A 16,893-nucleotide genomic window follows, 5' to 3' on the forward strand; every position below is an offset into this window, starting at 1 on the left:
GAAGGAAGGAAGGAAGGAAGGAAGGAAGGAAGGAAGGAAGGGAGGAAGGAAGGGAGGGAAAGAAAAGGAAGAAAGAAAAGGAAGAAAAGAAACAAGGGAAGCTGCCCTAACTGGTTTGGCTCAGTGGATGGAGCATCGTCCTGCGAACTGAAGGGGCCCAGGTTCGATTCCGGTTGGGGGCGTGTACCTTGGTTGCAGGCGCATCCCCGGTGTGGGTGTGCAGGAGGCAGCTGATCGATGTTTCTCTCTCATCGATGTTTTTGACTGTCTCTCTCCCTTCCTCTCTGTAAAAAATCAACAAAATATATTTTAAAAAAAGAAAAAAAAAAACAAGGGAAGCTAATTCAAGTGTTTGGGGAATAAGTACTTCCCTCATCCCAAATCCCGAAAACTCATCTAGCAGTAAGAGAGCAGCTCTGACATCAAAACACCTGTTCCCTGTTCCTAGTTCTGCTAACAACTGTGTGACTTAGTCCAGCCCTTAGCTCCTCTACATCCCGATTCTCATTAGCTAGGAGCCTGTTCCTGCCCCTCTCGATAAGGAGCTCTGAGCATAATTAGGGCCTGTGCACAAGCCTAAGACTCCGGGCTCCCTGGAACAAAGGGTTCACTGCAATCAAGGTGCATTCTGGTTTGCTACTTTCCTGCAGCTTTTGCCATTTGAAAATCTGTGACTCTCTGTTACTCTGAACTTGAAATTCAGTTTTGCTTGGCATTTTTCAAAAGGTATCTTTAAAAATGTAAGTGCAGCCCTAACCGGTTTGGCTCAGTGGATAGAGCGTCAGCCTGCGGACTCAAGGGTCCCAGGCTCGATTCCGGTCAAGGGCACGAACCTTGGTTGCAGGCACATCCCCGATGGGGAATGTGCAGGAGGCAGCTGATCGATGTTTCTCTCTCATTGATGTTTCTAACTCTCTATCCCTCTCCCTTCCTCTCTGTAAAAAATCAATAAAATATATATTTTTTTAAAAAATGTAAGTGCAAGTCTGCTGCTGTTGTTTATGGCTTCCGAGCGCAAGGGACGTATTTGGGGTTAAGTTCTTCCCTCGGTGTGTCTGGAACAGAAGCGTGGCAGTGGGCACCTGGGGCTCTGCCGACAGGCGGTTACACCCTCATCTGAGCCACCTGGGCAACGTGTCAGCCATGAAGGAGCCACTGATAGAAAGAGAATCTAAAGGCTGGAGACTTTCCGGGCTTGTCAACCAGGGTCATGGGTGTGCTGGGTTCCCTCTCTACCACCTTCCCCCACCACCCCAAAATGCAAACATCCCAGCCTCACAGCAGAATACATTCCTTGCTTCAAGTGTTTAGATATGAAGTGACAGACATATCAAGCCTGGGAGATCTAGGCATTTGTCCTGGGAGCTCAGGGAAGACACTGACCCTCCCTGATGTCACATGGAAATGACTGCAAAATGTAAACCTGCTTCTTGCTCCGTGATGAGAAGCTTGGCTTGACACGGGGACTTGCCCCTGAATCAGCATGTGGGCAGAGGGTTTGGGATGTAAGGGGAAACTCACTTCACCCAGACACCCATGTTGCACCACTGACCCTTTCCCCTGCTTTTTCTATCAAGGACAGGAAAGATGAAAGAGGAAAATTTTTAAGTGGCAATAAGAAGAACTACTGTCCACTTGCCCCCCGCCCCGCAACCCGCCCCATCAAAACTAAACCCTGGGAGGCTCATGACCAGGGCACCTGCTGACCCCACAGGCAGGGTCACACCGGCCATGAGGACCTCTGCATCCTGGGTCTCCTTGGAGGTCCCGCTGCTGTGGAATCCACCTGCCCTAAAGAAAGAGAGCCCAGATTCTGGAAAATTCCAGCTCCAGACCCTGGGCCTGTCTCACAGTATGGCTTCCGCTTTGTTCCTGTGCTTTGGTCAACACACCTATGAAGCAAGGCCTGGATCATCCGGACCAGTGCCCATCACCCAGGGCCACAGCCTCAGAGACAGTCTATCGGGCCGGAGCCCCGGCTGTGTCTCCTCCAAGCTGCGTGGCTGTGGCCAAGTTTTATAACCTCTCTGAGGGCCAGTTTCCCCACCTGTAAGAGCGTGATGACCATCACAATAGAAGCAACACTCCCTACTTCCAAGTAGCACGGGTGGAGTCCTGGTGCTCAACACAGAAGCACTCACCTTGCAGTGGCTGGACAACCAGCAGCTGCCATGTGACAGCCTCGCAGTTTCACCTGTGGTTCTGATACACAACCAGAGCTCAGGGTTCATGGTACAGACAGTGCAGCATAATTCAGATCTTCTCCCACAAGTTGTCACACGGCAGAAGAGCACAGAGGCTGAGTGTGTAGGCTCTGGAGCTGACTGCCTCGTGCAGAGCCTGCCTCTGCCCCTTACCAGGAAGCTGTGTGGCCTTGGGCAAAGGTTTCATCTCTCTGAGGCCCAGCTTTCTCACTGATGACATGGAGCTAATACCAGCATCTCCCTTGTGGGGCTTTTATAAGGATTAAAACATAAACACATATAATGCACTTTAAAAATGTCTAACAGCATAAGCATGTAAAAAGCTTAACTAATATTGATTGTTATCCATCAGCAGTTCTGCATCTTTGAGATTCTGAGAAAGCTGTGAGAGAGAATCATTGATGCTCAGCAAGGCTTGTCTACAGTGTCTGGGGAGGCCCAGCTCCTGGCCTCCCACTGAGGACCCGTGACCTTGGGGTGGTGAACACAGTGCAATACACAGAGGATATATTCTAGAATTGGACCCCTGAAACTTCTATAATTTTGTTAACCAGTGTCAGCCCAATAAATTCAATAAAATTTTTTAAAAAGAAAAGAAGCTGTGGAGTGGCCCTACTCAAAAGATGGCGCCCATGCCCATCTCCACCTCCATGAGTACAGTTACACTCTCATCTCTTCCTGTCCCAAACCCTGCGGGTACCAGGCTTCTCCCTCCTACCTGTCCTAGCTGTCTCCCAGGTCAGTCACAGGCCTCACTGCCTGTTCTGTCCCTGCCCCCCAGCACACACACTCTGAAGCCAAATCCACAAATGCCCTGGTCTTGACCGTTCAGCCTGGTTGCCTCCTCACCCTGTTCCCGTCTCCCCACCATCGCATCTGCATTCAGTCCTTGTCTAAAGCCCGGAGATTTACAGCATAGGGCTGAGGCTATTACACCCCACTGGAAGGTGCTGTGCACACTGAGAGGTAAACTCTTTGCTGAGGCTTAATTACCCACAGATGTTGTGATGGGGTGCCAGTGTGCGAAAGCAATCTATCTCCAGTTTTAAGAGCTGGACTGGGTGTTCAGCACACAAAATTTGCTTCCCACTTGTTATTTATTTAGGCAAAATTAATGACTCAGGAACCTTAACGCTACCACCGTCTTAGGAATGGCGTTCAGGTTTTAGAAGCAGCAGGTCAAATAGTTACATTAATTATTTACCCATTTGGCATCCTCGTCTCAAAAATTTGTGTTATTATTATTATTACATGTCTTGGTCTGGCAGATGCCAGTTGGACCCAGCCAGGGGACAATTTTGCTGTTTCCATGGGAACCGTGGAGGAGATGGTTCTGTTTGTCTGGCTCATAGTTCTAGCTCTGAAGAGTAACCCTGCCGGGTAAGAGGCAACAGAATGTCCTCAGCCAAGTAGCAGAGTCGAAGTCAGAAAAGCTGGGTTGCAGCCCGAGCATCTCCACTCTGACTGCCGTCTGCAAAATGGGATGCCGGTTGCTGGAAGAATTCACTGTCATCCTATCTGCATAGTGCTCAGTGCAGCGAAAGGAACATTCAGTAAATACTGCCTATTCCCTCGTATAACCAGCACTTCTTGGAAGCCCCCTCTGAGCTCCATATCCAGAGTGGAATTAAGTCCTTCCTCTTGGGCATCCAAAGAAACATGGATAAGTAAGTCTCTGACATAGCATCACCAACTTGTACACAGCAACACATCTGTATGTCTGTCCCTCACTAGATAGGTCGTTTTCCCAGGCAGGAGCCAACCATCTCTTACTCAACTATACATGCCCAGCTCCTAGCAATAGCAACAGGCTCCGGAAATGCTCAATCACTGAGGAAAAAAGGAATGAAAGAAATAAGATATGCAAGTGGAGGCTTATTTTAGACTCCAGAGCATAATGCTAATTACGTAATATTATTACCTGTCTGAGAGAGCCAAGTTTTCACTGAACTGGTGGTTTGAATGTCAAGGCTGGGGCAGTGTCACCAGATCTAGTCTGCGCATCTTTATTTACAGGCACAAGAGGGTCTGTGCATCCACGTCCCTGGTGGCAGCTGAGAAGAAGCCAGTCAAGCATACTCAGGGCATCCAGACAGACCTGACTCCCAACTTCCTCAAAGAGCTCAACTTTGCCAGTGACTACACCTTCCACCAAAACCAATATGCCAAGCCTGGCCAGTGTGGCTCAGTTGGTTCAGTGTCGACCCGTGCACCAAGAGGTCACCAGTTCAACTAACTGTCAGGCACATGCCTAGGGAAGCAGGATTGATCCCCAGTAGGGGGCGTGCAGGAGGCAGCCGATCAATGTTTCTCTCATCAATGTTTCTTTTTTTTTTAATTAAATCTTTATTGTTCAGATTACATTTGTTCCTCTTTTTTTTCCCCCCATAACTCCCCTCCTCCCAGTTCCCGCCCCACCCTCCGCCCTCACTCCCCACCCACTGTCCTCATCCATAGGTGCACGATTTTTGTCCAGTCTCTTCCCGCATCTCCCACTCCCCTTCCCCCCCCAAGAATAGTCAGTCCATACCCTTTCTATGTCCCTGATTCATTATAATCACCAGTTCATTCTGTACATCAGATTATTTATTCACTTGATTCTTAGATTCACTTGTTGATAGATGCATGTTTGTTGTTCATAATTTGTATCTTTACCTTTTTCTTCTTCTTCCTCTTCTTAAAGGATACCTTTCAGCACTTCGTATAATACTGGTTTAGTGGTGATGAACTCCTTTAGCTTTTCCTTATCTGTGAAGCTCTTTATCTGACCTTCAATTCTGAATGATAGCTTTGCTGGTTAAAGTAATCTTGGTTGTAGGTTCTTGGTATTCATCACTTTGAATATTTCTTGCCATTTCCTTCTGGCCTGCAAAGTGTCTGTTGAGAAATCAGCTAACAGTCGTATGGGTATTCTCTTGTAGGTAATTGAGTCTCTTTCTCTTGCTGCTTTTAAGATTCTCTCTTTGACTCCATCAAAAAGCTACTAGACTTATTACATGAATTTGGCAATGTAGCAGGATACAAAATTAACCCCAAGAAATCTGAGGCATTTCTTTACACCAATAGTGAACTTTCAGAAAGAGAGATTAGAAAAACAATCCCATTTACTATCGCACCAAAAAAATTAAGATACCTAGGAATAAACTTAACTAAAGAGGTTAAAGACCTCTACTCAGAAAACTACAGGACGTTGACAAAAGAGATAGAGGAAGACATAAACAGATGGAAGAACATACCATGTTCTTGGATTGGTAGAATCAACATCATTAAAATGTCCATACTACCCAAAGCAATCTATAAATTCAACGCACTTCCCATTAAAATACCAATGGCCTTCTTCAAAGATCTAGAACGAACTCTCCAAAAATTCATCTGGAATAAAAAAAGACCCCAAATAGCTGCAGCGATCCTGAGAAAAAACAAAGTAGGTGGGATCTCAATGCCAGATATCAAGCTGTATTACAAAGCCACTGTTCTCAAAACTGCTTGGTACTGGCACAAGAACAAACATATAGATCAGTGGAATAGAATAGAGAGTCCAGAAATTAGCCCGAACCAATATGCTCAATTAATTTTTGACAAAGGAGGCATGAACATACAATGGAGCCAAGATAGTCTCTTCAATAAATGGTGTTGGGAAAATTGGACAGATATATGCAAGAAAATGAAACTAGACCACCAACTTACACCATACACAAGAATAAACTCAAAATGGAAACCATAAAAATTCTAGAAGAATACAAAGGCAACAAAATCTCAGACATATGCCAAAACAATTTCTTCACTGATACAGCTCCTAGGGCAGTTGAAACTAAAGAGAAACTGAACAAATGGGACTACATGAAAATAAAAAGCTTCTGCACAGCAAAAGAAACCATCAACAAAACAACAAGAAAACCCACCTCGTGGGAAAACATATTTGCCAACGTCATATCTGATAAGGGCTTAATCTCCAAAATTTATAGGGAACTCACACAACTTAACAAAAAGAAGATAAACAATCCAATCAAAAAATGGGCAAAGGATCTAAATAGACACCTTTCAAAAGAGGACATTCAGAAAGCCAAGAGACATATGAAAACATGCTCAAAGTCACTAATCATCCGAGAGATGCAAATCAAAACAACAATGAGGTACCATCTCACACCTGTCAGAATGGCCATCATCAACAAATCAACAAACGACAAGTGCTGGAGAGGTTGTGGAGAAAAAGGAACATTTGTGCACTGCTGGTGGGAATGCAGACTGGTGCAGCCACTATGGAAGGCAGTATGGAGGTTCCTCAAAAAATTGGAAATGGAACTCCCATTTGACCCTGTGATCCCACTTCTAGGAATATATCCCAAGAAACCAGAAACACCAATCAGAAAGGATATATGCACCCCAATGTTCATAGCAGCACAATTCACCATAGCTAAGATCTGGAAACAGCCTAAGTGCCCATCAGTAGATGAATGGATTAGAAAACTGTGGTACATCTACACGATGGAATACTATGCTGCTGTTAAAAAGAAGGAACTCTTACCATTTGCAACAGCATGGATGGAAATGGAGAGCATTATGCTAAGTGAAACAAGCCAGTCAATGAAGGAAAAATACCACATGATCTCACTCTTTCATGGATAATTAAGACCATTACAAACTTTTGAACAATAATAGATACAGAGGCAGAGCTGCCTCAAACTGATTGTTGGACTGCAGTGGGAAGACCAGGGAGGGTTGGGGGACTGGAGGGAGGGGAGTAAGAGATCAACCGAAGGACTTGTATGCATCCATATAACCATAACTAATGGACATAAGACACTGGGGGGTAAGTGAGGGCAGGGGCTTGTTAAGGGGGGGGGGGGGGGGGGGGGGAAGGACACTTATGTAATACCCTTTGTAATACTTTTAGCGAAAAATAAAAATTAAAAAAAAAAAAAACCTAAAAAAAAAAAAAAAAAAGATTCTCTCTTTGTCTTTTGCTCTTGGCATTTTAATTATGATGTGTCTTGGTGTGGTCCTCTTTGGATTCCTTTTGTTTGGGGTTCTCTGCGCTTCTTGGACCTGTAAGTCCATTTCTTTCACCAGGTGGGGGAAGTTTTCTGCCATTATTTCTTCAAATAGGTTTTCAATATCTTGCTGTCTCTCATCTTCTGGCACCCCTATAATTCGGATGTTGGTACGCTTGAAGCTGTCCCAGAGGCTCCTTACACTACCTTCGTATTTTTGGATTCTTTTTTCATTTTGCTTTTCCGGTTGGGTGTTTTTTGCTTCTTCGCATTTCAAATCTTTGACTTGATTCTTGCGCTCCTCTGGTCTGCTGTTGGGTGTCTGTATAATATTCTTTATTTCAGTCAGTGTATGCTTAATTTCTAGTTGGTTCTTTATCACAGCATCGAGGGTCTCATTAGATTTCGTGAGGCTCTCATCAAGTTTATTGGCAGCTTCTAGCACATTATTGCAAACCCTCAAAATTGTGTTGTTTAGCTCTATATCCTCCATTTCTGTCATGTTTTTTTGTCTCCGCATTTTTTATGCTTTCTTGGTGCACCCCCTTGTGGTCTTTGTGTGCAGTCTTGTTGTAGTTAAGCCTTGATTGTTCTAGTTAATACTAGAGGGATTTGACCACCAGGCCAACTGGCTGTGAGAATCACCTGTATCTGCAGTGGGAAAACTTCTGTCCTCTGGAGAGGTGCTAATCTAGCCTTTGCCTGAGGCTATCCGGCAAATGGCTATGCGCAGGGCTTGGGCGGGGCAGGTCACAGGGGATCAACAGGACGGGCGGAGGGATTAGTTATGGCTGCTCTCAGTCCGTTCCCAGAGGCTCTGCTTCTCAGAACCCCAGCAACCACTGCAAACCTCGGAGAGAAAGCTGCCCTCACGTTCCAACTGACGCCAGACAATCCCGCCTCTCCCGTTTGAGTCTGAGTCCCTAGAGACTCGCCCAGATCTGGAGCTTAGAGTCTGAGACTCCCTCCTGATTGAAAACGACAACCGCGCCCTCAGCCACCAGCCCACTTTGCACGCGCATCTCCGCACCTTTGTATTTTCCACACTGAGCCTCCTCTGAGCCTCGGTATGCTGTTCTCTTTCCTTCTAGTTGAAGAGTCTCTCCTCAGCCAGCCTTCCTGTGGTTCTGGGTGATGTCCGTTCCGTCTTTTAGTTGTATTTTTGAAGTGGTTGTTTGCGGCAGCAGTCTCTGGTGTTTACCTATGCCGCCATCTTGGTCACTCCTCTCATCAATGTTTCTATCCCTCGCGCCCTCTCCCTTCCTCTCTCTCTAAAATCAATAAAAAGATTTTTTAAAATGTGTCAAGATGCTACAGTGATCACCACAGCTGTGGCTTTTCCTCCCTTCAGCCAAACTTTACGGTTCTTAGGTGGCCAGTGTAGACACACCCTCAGTCTCCCCGCCTCTGTTAATTGATCTGGATAGCAGAAGTATAAACACTACCGCTGTTTCTCACGATGTCCCCAAGCCACATGAGCATCTTAGACCAGAGCAAGAGACCTGCCCATTCAATGTCCTAAGATACCCTCCCCAAGTGGGTGCTGCCTGACAGCTCTGGAAAAGCTCCTAAGGGCCTTGGGACGCCCCCTCCCACATTCTCCAGGGCTCCAGGGTTAAGAGAGAAGGGCTAATCTCTTCTGAGAGTTAAAAGCCAACCCCTTTTTCTCCACATCCTCGCCAGCACTTGTCGTTTGTTGATTTGTTGATGATAGCCATTCTGACAGTATGAGATGGTACAGCATTGTCGTTTTGATTTGCATCTATCGGATGATTAGTGACTTTGAGCATGTTTTCATATGTCTCTTGGCCTTTCTTCTGTCTTCTTTCGAAAAGTATCTATTTAGGTCTGTTGCCCATTTTTTGATTGGGTTGTTTATCTTCCTTTTGTTAAGTTGTATGAGTGCCCTGTAAATGTTGGAGATTAAACCCTTATCGGTGATAACATTTGCAAATATATTCTCCCATACAGTGGGCTTTCTTGTTGTTTTGTTGATGGCTTCCTTTGCTGTGCAAAAGCTTTTTATTTTGATGTAGTCCCATTTGTTTATTTTCTCTTTAGTTTCCATTACCCTAGGAGCAATATCAGAGAAGAAATTGCTTCGGCATATGTCTGAGATTTTGCTGCCTGTTGGGTTCCTCTAGTATTTTTATGGTTTCCCGTCTTATGTTTAAGTCCTTTATCCATTTTGAGTTTATTTTTGTGTATGGTGTGAGTTGGTGGTCTAGTTTCATTTTTTTGGTGGGAATGCAGACTGGTGCAGCCACTGTGGAGAACAGTATGGAGTTTCCTCAAAAAACTAAAAATGGAACTCCCATTTGACCCAGTGATCCCACTTCTAGGAATATATCCAAAGAAACTAGAAACACCAATTAGAAAGGATATATGCACCCCTATGTTTATAGCAGCACAATTCACCATAGATAAGATTTGGCCCCCTTCGCCTCCCCTCCTCCCCAGAAAAAGAAAAAAGAAAAAAAAAAAGATTTGGAAACAGCCTAAGTGCCCATCAGTAGAAGAGTGGATTAAAAAACTGTGGTACATCTACACAATGGAATACTATGCGGCAGTAAAAAAGAAGGAGTTCTTACCATTTGCAACAGCATGGATGGAACTGGAGAGCATTATGCTAAGTGAAAAAGCCAGTCAGAGAAAGATAAATATCACATGATCTCACTCATTTATGGAATATAATGAACCACATAAACTGATGAACAAAAACAGATCCAGAGACAGAGAAACATGGATCAGACCGTCAAACCTCAGAGGGAAGGTAGGGGAGGGTGGGGGTAAGGGGGAGAGATCAACCAAAGGACTTATATGCAGGAATATAGGCCTAACCAATGGACACAGACAACAGGGGGGTGAGGGCATGAGGGGGGGATGGGGGGTAATGTGGGGATAAGGGCACATATGTAATAACTTAATCAATAAAGAAATTTTTTTTAAAAGCCAACCTCTTTATAAAGACTACCACAGGGTCCCAACCCCTGCACCATGAAGAGGTACCCCTGGGTAAATGGATCCAAACCCACTAAGGATTAAATGCATTAGAAGAGCAGTGTTGATGTACATCTCATTCCAATCCATGTGTGCCCTGTGGAAACACCAGGACAGTCCTCAAGGACCAGCTCCAGTGCCAAGCCCACAGCAGAGCCTTTGACTGTGATTGGCTGCAGGAGTCCCTTCTTCTGAATCCCTTCTTCTTTAGAGAACTCCCCAGCAGGGCCTCTCACAAAGTCGCAACTCTATTGTTTCCCACAATAAGTGTTTCCGACTATACAGGCAGCTCTACTGTATAGAAATACTTGAAAACACCAATCTGTTCCAAATCTAGTGACATATTAGGGAACAGTTGGAGCATGCTGCAAATTTTGCATTTGCTTATGTATGCTATCATCCACGAGAAATACCACATGAACACAGAACCACACCACACCCAAGACACATATATCTCAAACATCATCACCCACACCTGGTATCACAACTTCACGTCCAATTTCAGGCGGCCCTCCTTCCACCAGCTCACAATAACTCACAAGTGGCAACTCTTCTGATGCCCACTTCACAAGCAGGTGTCAAGGTGAAGTGCCATGTGTCCTGTGGTCTTCGGTATCTCATAGCCATTTAACAGGTGTAAAACTATGCTACCCTCTTTACTAGGTTCCCATCTTCTTCTTTTTTTTAATATATTTTTAATTGATGTCAGAGAGGGAGAGAGAGAGAAACATTAATGAGAGATAATCATTGACCAGCTGCCTCCTGCATGCCCCCTACTGGGGATCAAGCCCACAACCCGGGCATGTGCCCTGACCTGGAATGGAATTGTGACCTCCTGGTTTAAAGGTCGACGCTCAATCACTGAGTCACACCAGCTGAGCAGGTTCCTATCTTCTTTTATTTTTCATGTCACTGGTAATGTTTTTGAGTGTTTTAAGCATAATCTATTCTCCCTATAAGCCCTGTGGTGTCTGTTGTGTGATTCTACATACTGTGGATATTTCTAAGAACACATATGTTGTGTTATAGCAGAATGAACCGTATAGTAAATGAGCTAATATAATATACATGAAGTGTTAGGAACACTTCAGAGTGCAGTAGCATTAGCTATCATCATCACCACCACCACCATCATCATCATCACTATCACCATCATCATCATCATCATCATCGCCATAGCCCCATATTTCATGGAGGCAGAGACCACAATTCACAGGCCTTTGGGTAGCACTCCGTGTCTTGAAATCGTAGATCATTCAATAAACATCTGTGTGATTGACAGACAGGTCAACAATAACAGCTGGTATTTCTCTATAATGTTGCCTCCAAGGGCTTTAATGTACATCACTCAGGAAGATGTCCCCACTCATGTCCTGCAAGGGGGGATACTCAGGGCCAGGACCAGTCCTCCCCTGCACTCTCCCACCATGCCCCCATTGCCCTTCCCTCCTACCTTTAAGAAGTCAAAGTGCTTGAGCATTTGGGCCACTTTCTCCGCGTTCCTCCCTTCATTGAGGAAATCCAGCTCCAAAGGCAGGTTCTTCTTGGCTTCATCCACCAGCCACATGAATTCAAACTCTGGAAACAGCTGTTTGACAGCCAGGACGAGCACCTGAAATCCACCAGGCACCCCATCAGTCAGCTCTTGACACCCCACCAAGGCACCCTGCCCTTCTGCCTGATCTAAATGTTGACAACCCACCAGGTCTCCCCTGGAGTAAGGGTGAGTGGGAAAACAGCTCCCCTGATGCCCACCGCTGTAGTCCAAATCCAAGATGATGAAAAGCCACCAGCCACCAACCACCAGCAGTAACAACAACTACCATTTGCTGAGTGCTCCCCACGTGCCCTGCACTGGCTCAGCACTTGACTGAGTTACTTCAATTCATATGCACAATCTGGGAAGTACACAGTGCACACTCTTATCATCTCCCCATTTCATAGATAAGGAAATTAAGGTTCTGAGAGGTTATATGATTTTTTTTTCTGAACTTGCCCAGTAAGGAAGCATAGAAATAGAATTCTGCTTGGGTCCACCCAGCCCCCAAAACCGTTGCTCTGAAGCATGTCGCTTAACTGCTGCCTTTGCTGCTCCTGGAACTTCACGGTCCTGTTTACGAAGGGCTGGAGTGTGTGCCACTGTCACCGTGCTTTTATTTCTTTCTTAAACTGAGTGGTTGGCACCTGAGCATTCATGTTACTTTCTATACTTTTTGTACATCTAAACACCATGATTTAAAAAAAAATCAAATTGAAAAAGAAAACAGGGTTAGATAAGATGAGTAAGAGTTAAGGAATTTGACCACTTGGATGAAAAGCTCAGATTTTGGGCCATTTGGCCCCACTGTGGATTCTTGAGTGAAGACAGGATGAAAATGGGAGTGGGGTTAGAAGACTCATCTGGCATTTCATTGTCAGTTTAATGACATGAAATTAAATGTCACTGGCAGAGAACCAGAGTCCAGTGGCATCTGCGGAGCATGCCCAGCCCCTCCATGGGCAGGGACTCAGTTCTGAGGCTACCTCACCACCAGAGCTCTGGAGCTGAGACAGTCTCACAAGTTCACAGACGTGGCTCTGCAGTGGGTGAGCAAGGTTGATGCCAGGAACGTGGGAGATGGTCCAACAATCCAGGAGGGAAGCACAGCAGGCAACCCTCCTGCTCGCTGATAAACCCTCCTGTTAGTGTTCAAAGTCGGGCCTGGGGAGACCGCCGACCAACCCTCCCAGTAATTCTTGGTAGAGATTACAGTCCAAGTTTGAGATACACCTCTCCACCCCTGGCTAGAGCAGGAGGACACTGAGCAGGAACCAAGGAACCATAGGCCTGCTGGTATCTTCCCCAACTGTTAAGGACTAAGTGCCTGTGTCCCCCTCACTCCCCCCCCCCCCCCCAAATTCTTATGTTGAAGCCCTAAGCCCAGTGTGATGGTGTCTGGATGTGGGGCCTCTGGGGGCTAATTAGGTTTAGATGAGGTCATGGAGGTGGGCCCCTATGATGGGATTAGTGTTCTTGTAAGCAGAGAGAGATCAAAGCTCACTTTTTCTCTGCCACGCAAGGACACAGAGAGAAGGCAGCTGTCTACAAGCCAGGAAGAAAGTCCGTACCAGGAACTGAATCATCTGGCACCTTGATCTTGGACTTCCAGCATCCACAACTGCGAGAAATGAATGTCACAGTTTAAGCCACCTGGTCAATGGTATTTTGTTATGGCAGCCCCAGTAGCCTAAGACACCAGCCAGTCTATCCAGGAGGATTTAGTGAGCCCCTATGAGCCTTGGCTTGTGCTTCCTTTTGTCCTAATCTATAATATTATGCCCAACATGTGTTCATCACAAGTGGTATGAAAGAAATAAAGCTAAAGCAGAGCCATAAACTACAAAGCATTAACAGTTTTGCTTTTAAGCACAAGTCCTAGGCTGTGTACCAGACGCCGGTCTAAAAGAATCATCACACAGGGTTATTATATTCAATTTCTCTCAAAACTCTTTTTAATTGCATTTGGTTGCAGTCTAATTTCTTTTAAGTCTTGTCTAGTCTTTCACGGGCCAGACCTGTGACCTTATGATAATCAATTTAGTTTATGTTGTGTTTCTGTTGGTGTCACATGAAACTGGAAGGCAGAGAGAGGTGGCAACACCTGGCCCAGCAGCCTCCAGGCACTGCATCTCATCACCATGCCCTCAGATGGCCCTTAGCAACCGCCAAAGGGGAGGAAGAGCTGGCGCACAGGAAGCAGACGCACCAGACGCACTATCTCTGGGCCAGGGGCACACACATCACCAGAGGCACCTGAATTCAACTCTGGGCTCTGAGTTCAGGCAAGAAACCTCTTCAGACTTTGGTTCTGACCAAAATTCCAGAGGTTCTCACCCAGTAGGGATGAGGGAAGGAGCCGCAATGAGGCTTGGTCAATTGTTCATTCAATATTTCCTGATTAACTCCTAGGTAATGACCCTGGGCCAGATGTGAGTGTACACAGGGAGTTACATGCAACCAAGTTGGGTCTATACCTGGGAATGAGTCTTCTGGCCAAACAAATCCTCATCATTTACTCTACGGTCACTGTTATTTGTGAAATTTTTCATTATCATTAACATCCAAACAGCACTGATAGGCACTTTAAAGATTTTTCTGTTACTAATCAATTATATAATTAGTTATTACTAGTACTATTGGTTATTATTAATACCTAATGTCATTAATCATAAAAGCAATCAAAGATTTTATTGACTGATATTAATTGCTAATAACTACTTAGTAAAATAATTCATAACCCAAAAAATTGTACAGTACTCATTAAACTGGTTTCTAAAGCATTCTCTGGGTGGTGGGTGAGTTACTCCCCTGGTTATCCTATTTTATTTTAATATGTTTTTATTGATTTGAGAGAGAGAGAAGGAGGGGGGGGAGGGAGAGAGCGAGAAACATTGATGTAAAAGAGAAACATCGATTGGCTGCTTCCTGCCCACTCCCTACTGGGGATCGAACCCACAACCTGTGCAGTGCCCCTACCTGGAATCGAACCAGTGACGTTTTGGTGCTTGGCGCAGTGCTCAATCAACTGAGCCACACCAGCCAGAGCACCCTTGGTTATTTTAAAACATAGGTCAGTTTTGATGGAAATCAATGGTTCTTAGTTTTCTAGGAGGACACCATCCCCATTAAAGGAGTCACCAATTTAAAATTGTGGCGCTAGCTATGAAGCCCAGAAAATGTACATGCTTGCATAATTTTGCACATAATTCAGGGGATGAGGAGAAGGGTCAGATTAAGCACTGTCTGGTCCAAGTCACTGTCTGATCCAAGTCTAAAACTTTTCTTGGCTGAGGGAAATAAATAAAACTCAGTTTCACCTTCTGTTTTCATTCAATTCCCTTCTTAAGAGCCTGCTCTAAGTAGATTCACTTAAGTTTTTCTTTTTTGACAACAGATGCAATCAACTAAAATAAAACAGGTGTTGTTATCAATTTGACTTTTTTATTTTTCTTCCAAAATGTATTTTCTCCATAAAATTCTTCCAACAGCCAATATTTTCACCAGTGTCTAGCATGTACTCAATACACGGCAGATGTTTATTGAATATTCACGTGACTAAGTGAGTAAATGAATAAATGAATGAACAAATGAAGATTTCAAAGGATTTGTCCTCTCCCGAGAAATAATTATATGTTCACATGTGTGTTATTCAAATGGATTAAATTGTTCTATTTCTGAGATTTTGGTGGGAAAGGGGATTATCTCCAAATTTGGAAAACCACAGTTTGGAATGCCTGAGAATTTTCTACTTGATTTGGAACCTTAGGAATCAATCAAGGTATATTCAACAATTAATACCTCCTTCAAGATAGAATAATGAAATTATTTTCCTATAGGGCAGCAGTTCTCAACCTGTGGGTCGCAACCCCTTTGGCGGTCGAACAACCCTTTCACAGGGGTCGCCTAAGACCATCCTGCATATCAGATATTTACATTACGATTCATAACAGTAGCAACATTACAGTTATGAAGTAGCAACGAAAATAATTTTATGGTTGGGTCACAACATGAGGATCTGTATTTAAAGGGCCAGAAGGTTGAGAACCACTGATATAGGGTCAATGGCTCACAGGAGGGAAAATCAATTGTGGGCCACACAGAAATATAATGAAAAAATTAAGAATCACATAAAAGCTTGAAAACTTGACTGCTATTGATAACAGTAAAAAAGGGGAGGGATTACGATTTAGCACCCACTACATGCCAGGCACTGTGTATATGTATGTCCTCATTTCGTCCTCTGCGTGTCCATTTCACAAAGAAGGAAACCGGTTCCAGGAGGTTAAAGTATTTCTCAAGGTCACATAACTTATAATTTCAAATGCAGGACTTAGACCCAGGTGTTTTGGGATTTTGTTGGGTGTTTTTTTTCCTTCTTTCTTTATGCAGCCCTGTCTCATGCAGTACAATACAAAATGATACAATAGGAAGCTTGTGATAAGGCATAAAAAGAGCTTTGTAAACTGTAACATGCAGCTGAAATGCAAGTTCCTGTTATCAAGTTATTATATATTATAAAAGAAATAATGTTCTATGGGAAACAGCGCACAAAATAGAACACCTGTGCAAACCTGAACTGGTAAAAATGGGTATTTGACAAGGATCGAAAATCAATTCGAAGCTACGTAAATAACTCGGCACTCATGGCCTTATCTTTGTTCTGATAAGTTGTTAAAGTGCACACTTTTTAGAAAACAGAAAATATAGGGTAAAGAAAAGTTTCCGTGGGGTTGTCTACATCTCTGGGTCTTTAAAAAGATCTATCTTTAAAAATAAAATCAACCATTGGATTCTGTGCCACACACAAACATTACCTGGCCACCCACTGTTCAATCAACACATTCAGAAAAGAAATGAGACGACAGCAGCATTTCCTGAAAATGTGGTTCCAAAGAAGTCAAAAACATGACTATCACAGGCCTTTCTTTGTAGAGACCCTTGGGATGGGCTGGGTGGCATCAAATGGGGGGTCAGATTCTAGTGCTCAGACCAGAGTCCCATCCAAAGACTGAAGAGCATGTTGGGGACAGGTGGTACACAGAGGGCAGGGTGCCCGGCCATGAGTTATATAGAGTCTTCAGGGCAGTGGTTCTCAACCTTATGGCCCTTTAAAACAGTTCCTCATGTTGTGACCCCCAACCATAAAATTATTTTCGTT

General features: G+C 44.4%; 1 protein-coding gene across 3 annotated transcripts in view; it reads right to left on the minus strand.

Annotated features, from left to right (window-relative positions):
• ADCK1 (aarF domain containing kinase 1) overlaps positions 1 to 16,893 on the minus strand; it is a 118,904-nt gene that overhangs the window by 26,738 nt on the left and 75,273 nt on the right. For all 3 annotated transcript variants that reach the window (XM_070415842.1, XM_070415832.1, XM_070415823.1), the window contains one exon: positions 11,649 to 11,807. In XM_070415842.1, the coding sequence (XP_070271943.1) occupies positions 11,649 to 11,807 (159 nt within the window). The remainder of the gene's footprint in view (positions 1 to 11,648; positions 11,808 to 16,893) is intronic.

The sequence above is a fragment of the Myotis yumanensis genome, unplaced genomic scaffold (genome assembly GCF_028538775.1).
Source record: "Myotis yumanensis isolate MYYU_CA2020_CCGP unplaced genomic scaffold, mMyoYum1.0.hap1 SCAF_1, whole genome shotgun sequence".
Taxonomy (NCBI): domain Eukaryota; kingdom Metazoa; phylum Chordata; class Mammalia; order Chiroptera; family Vespertilionidae; genus Myotis; species Myotis yumanensis.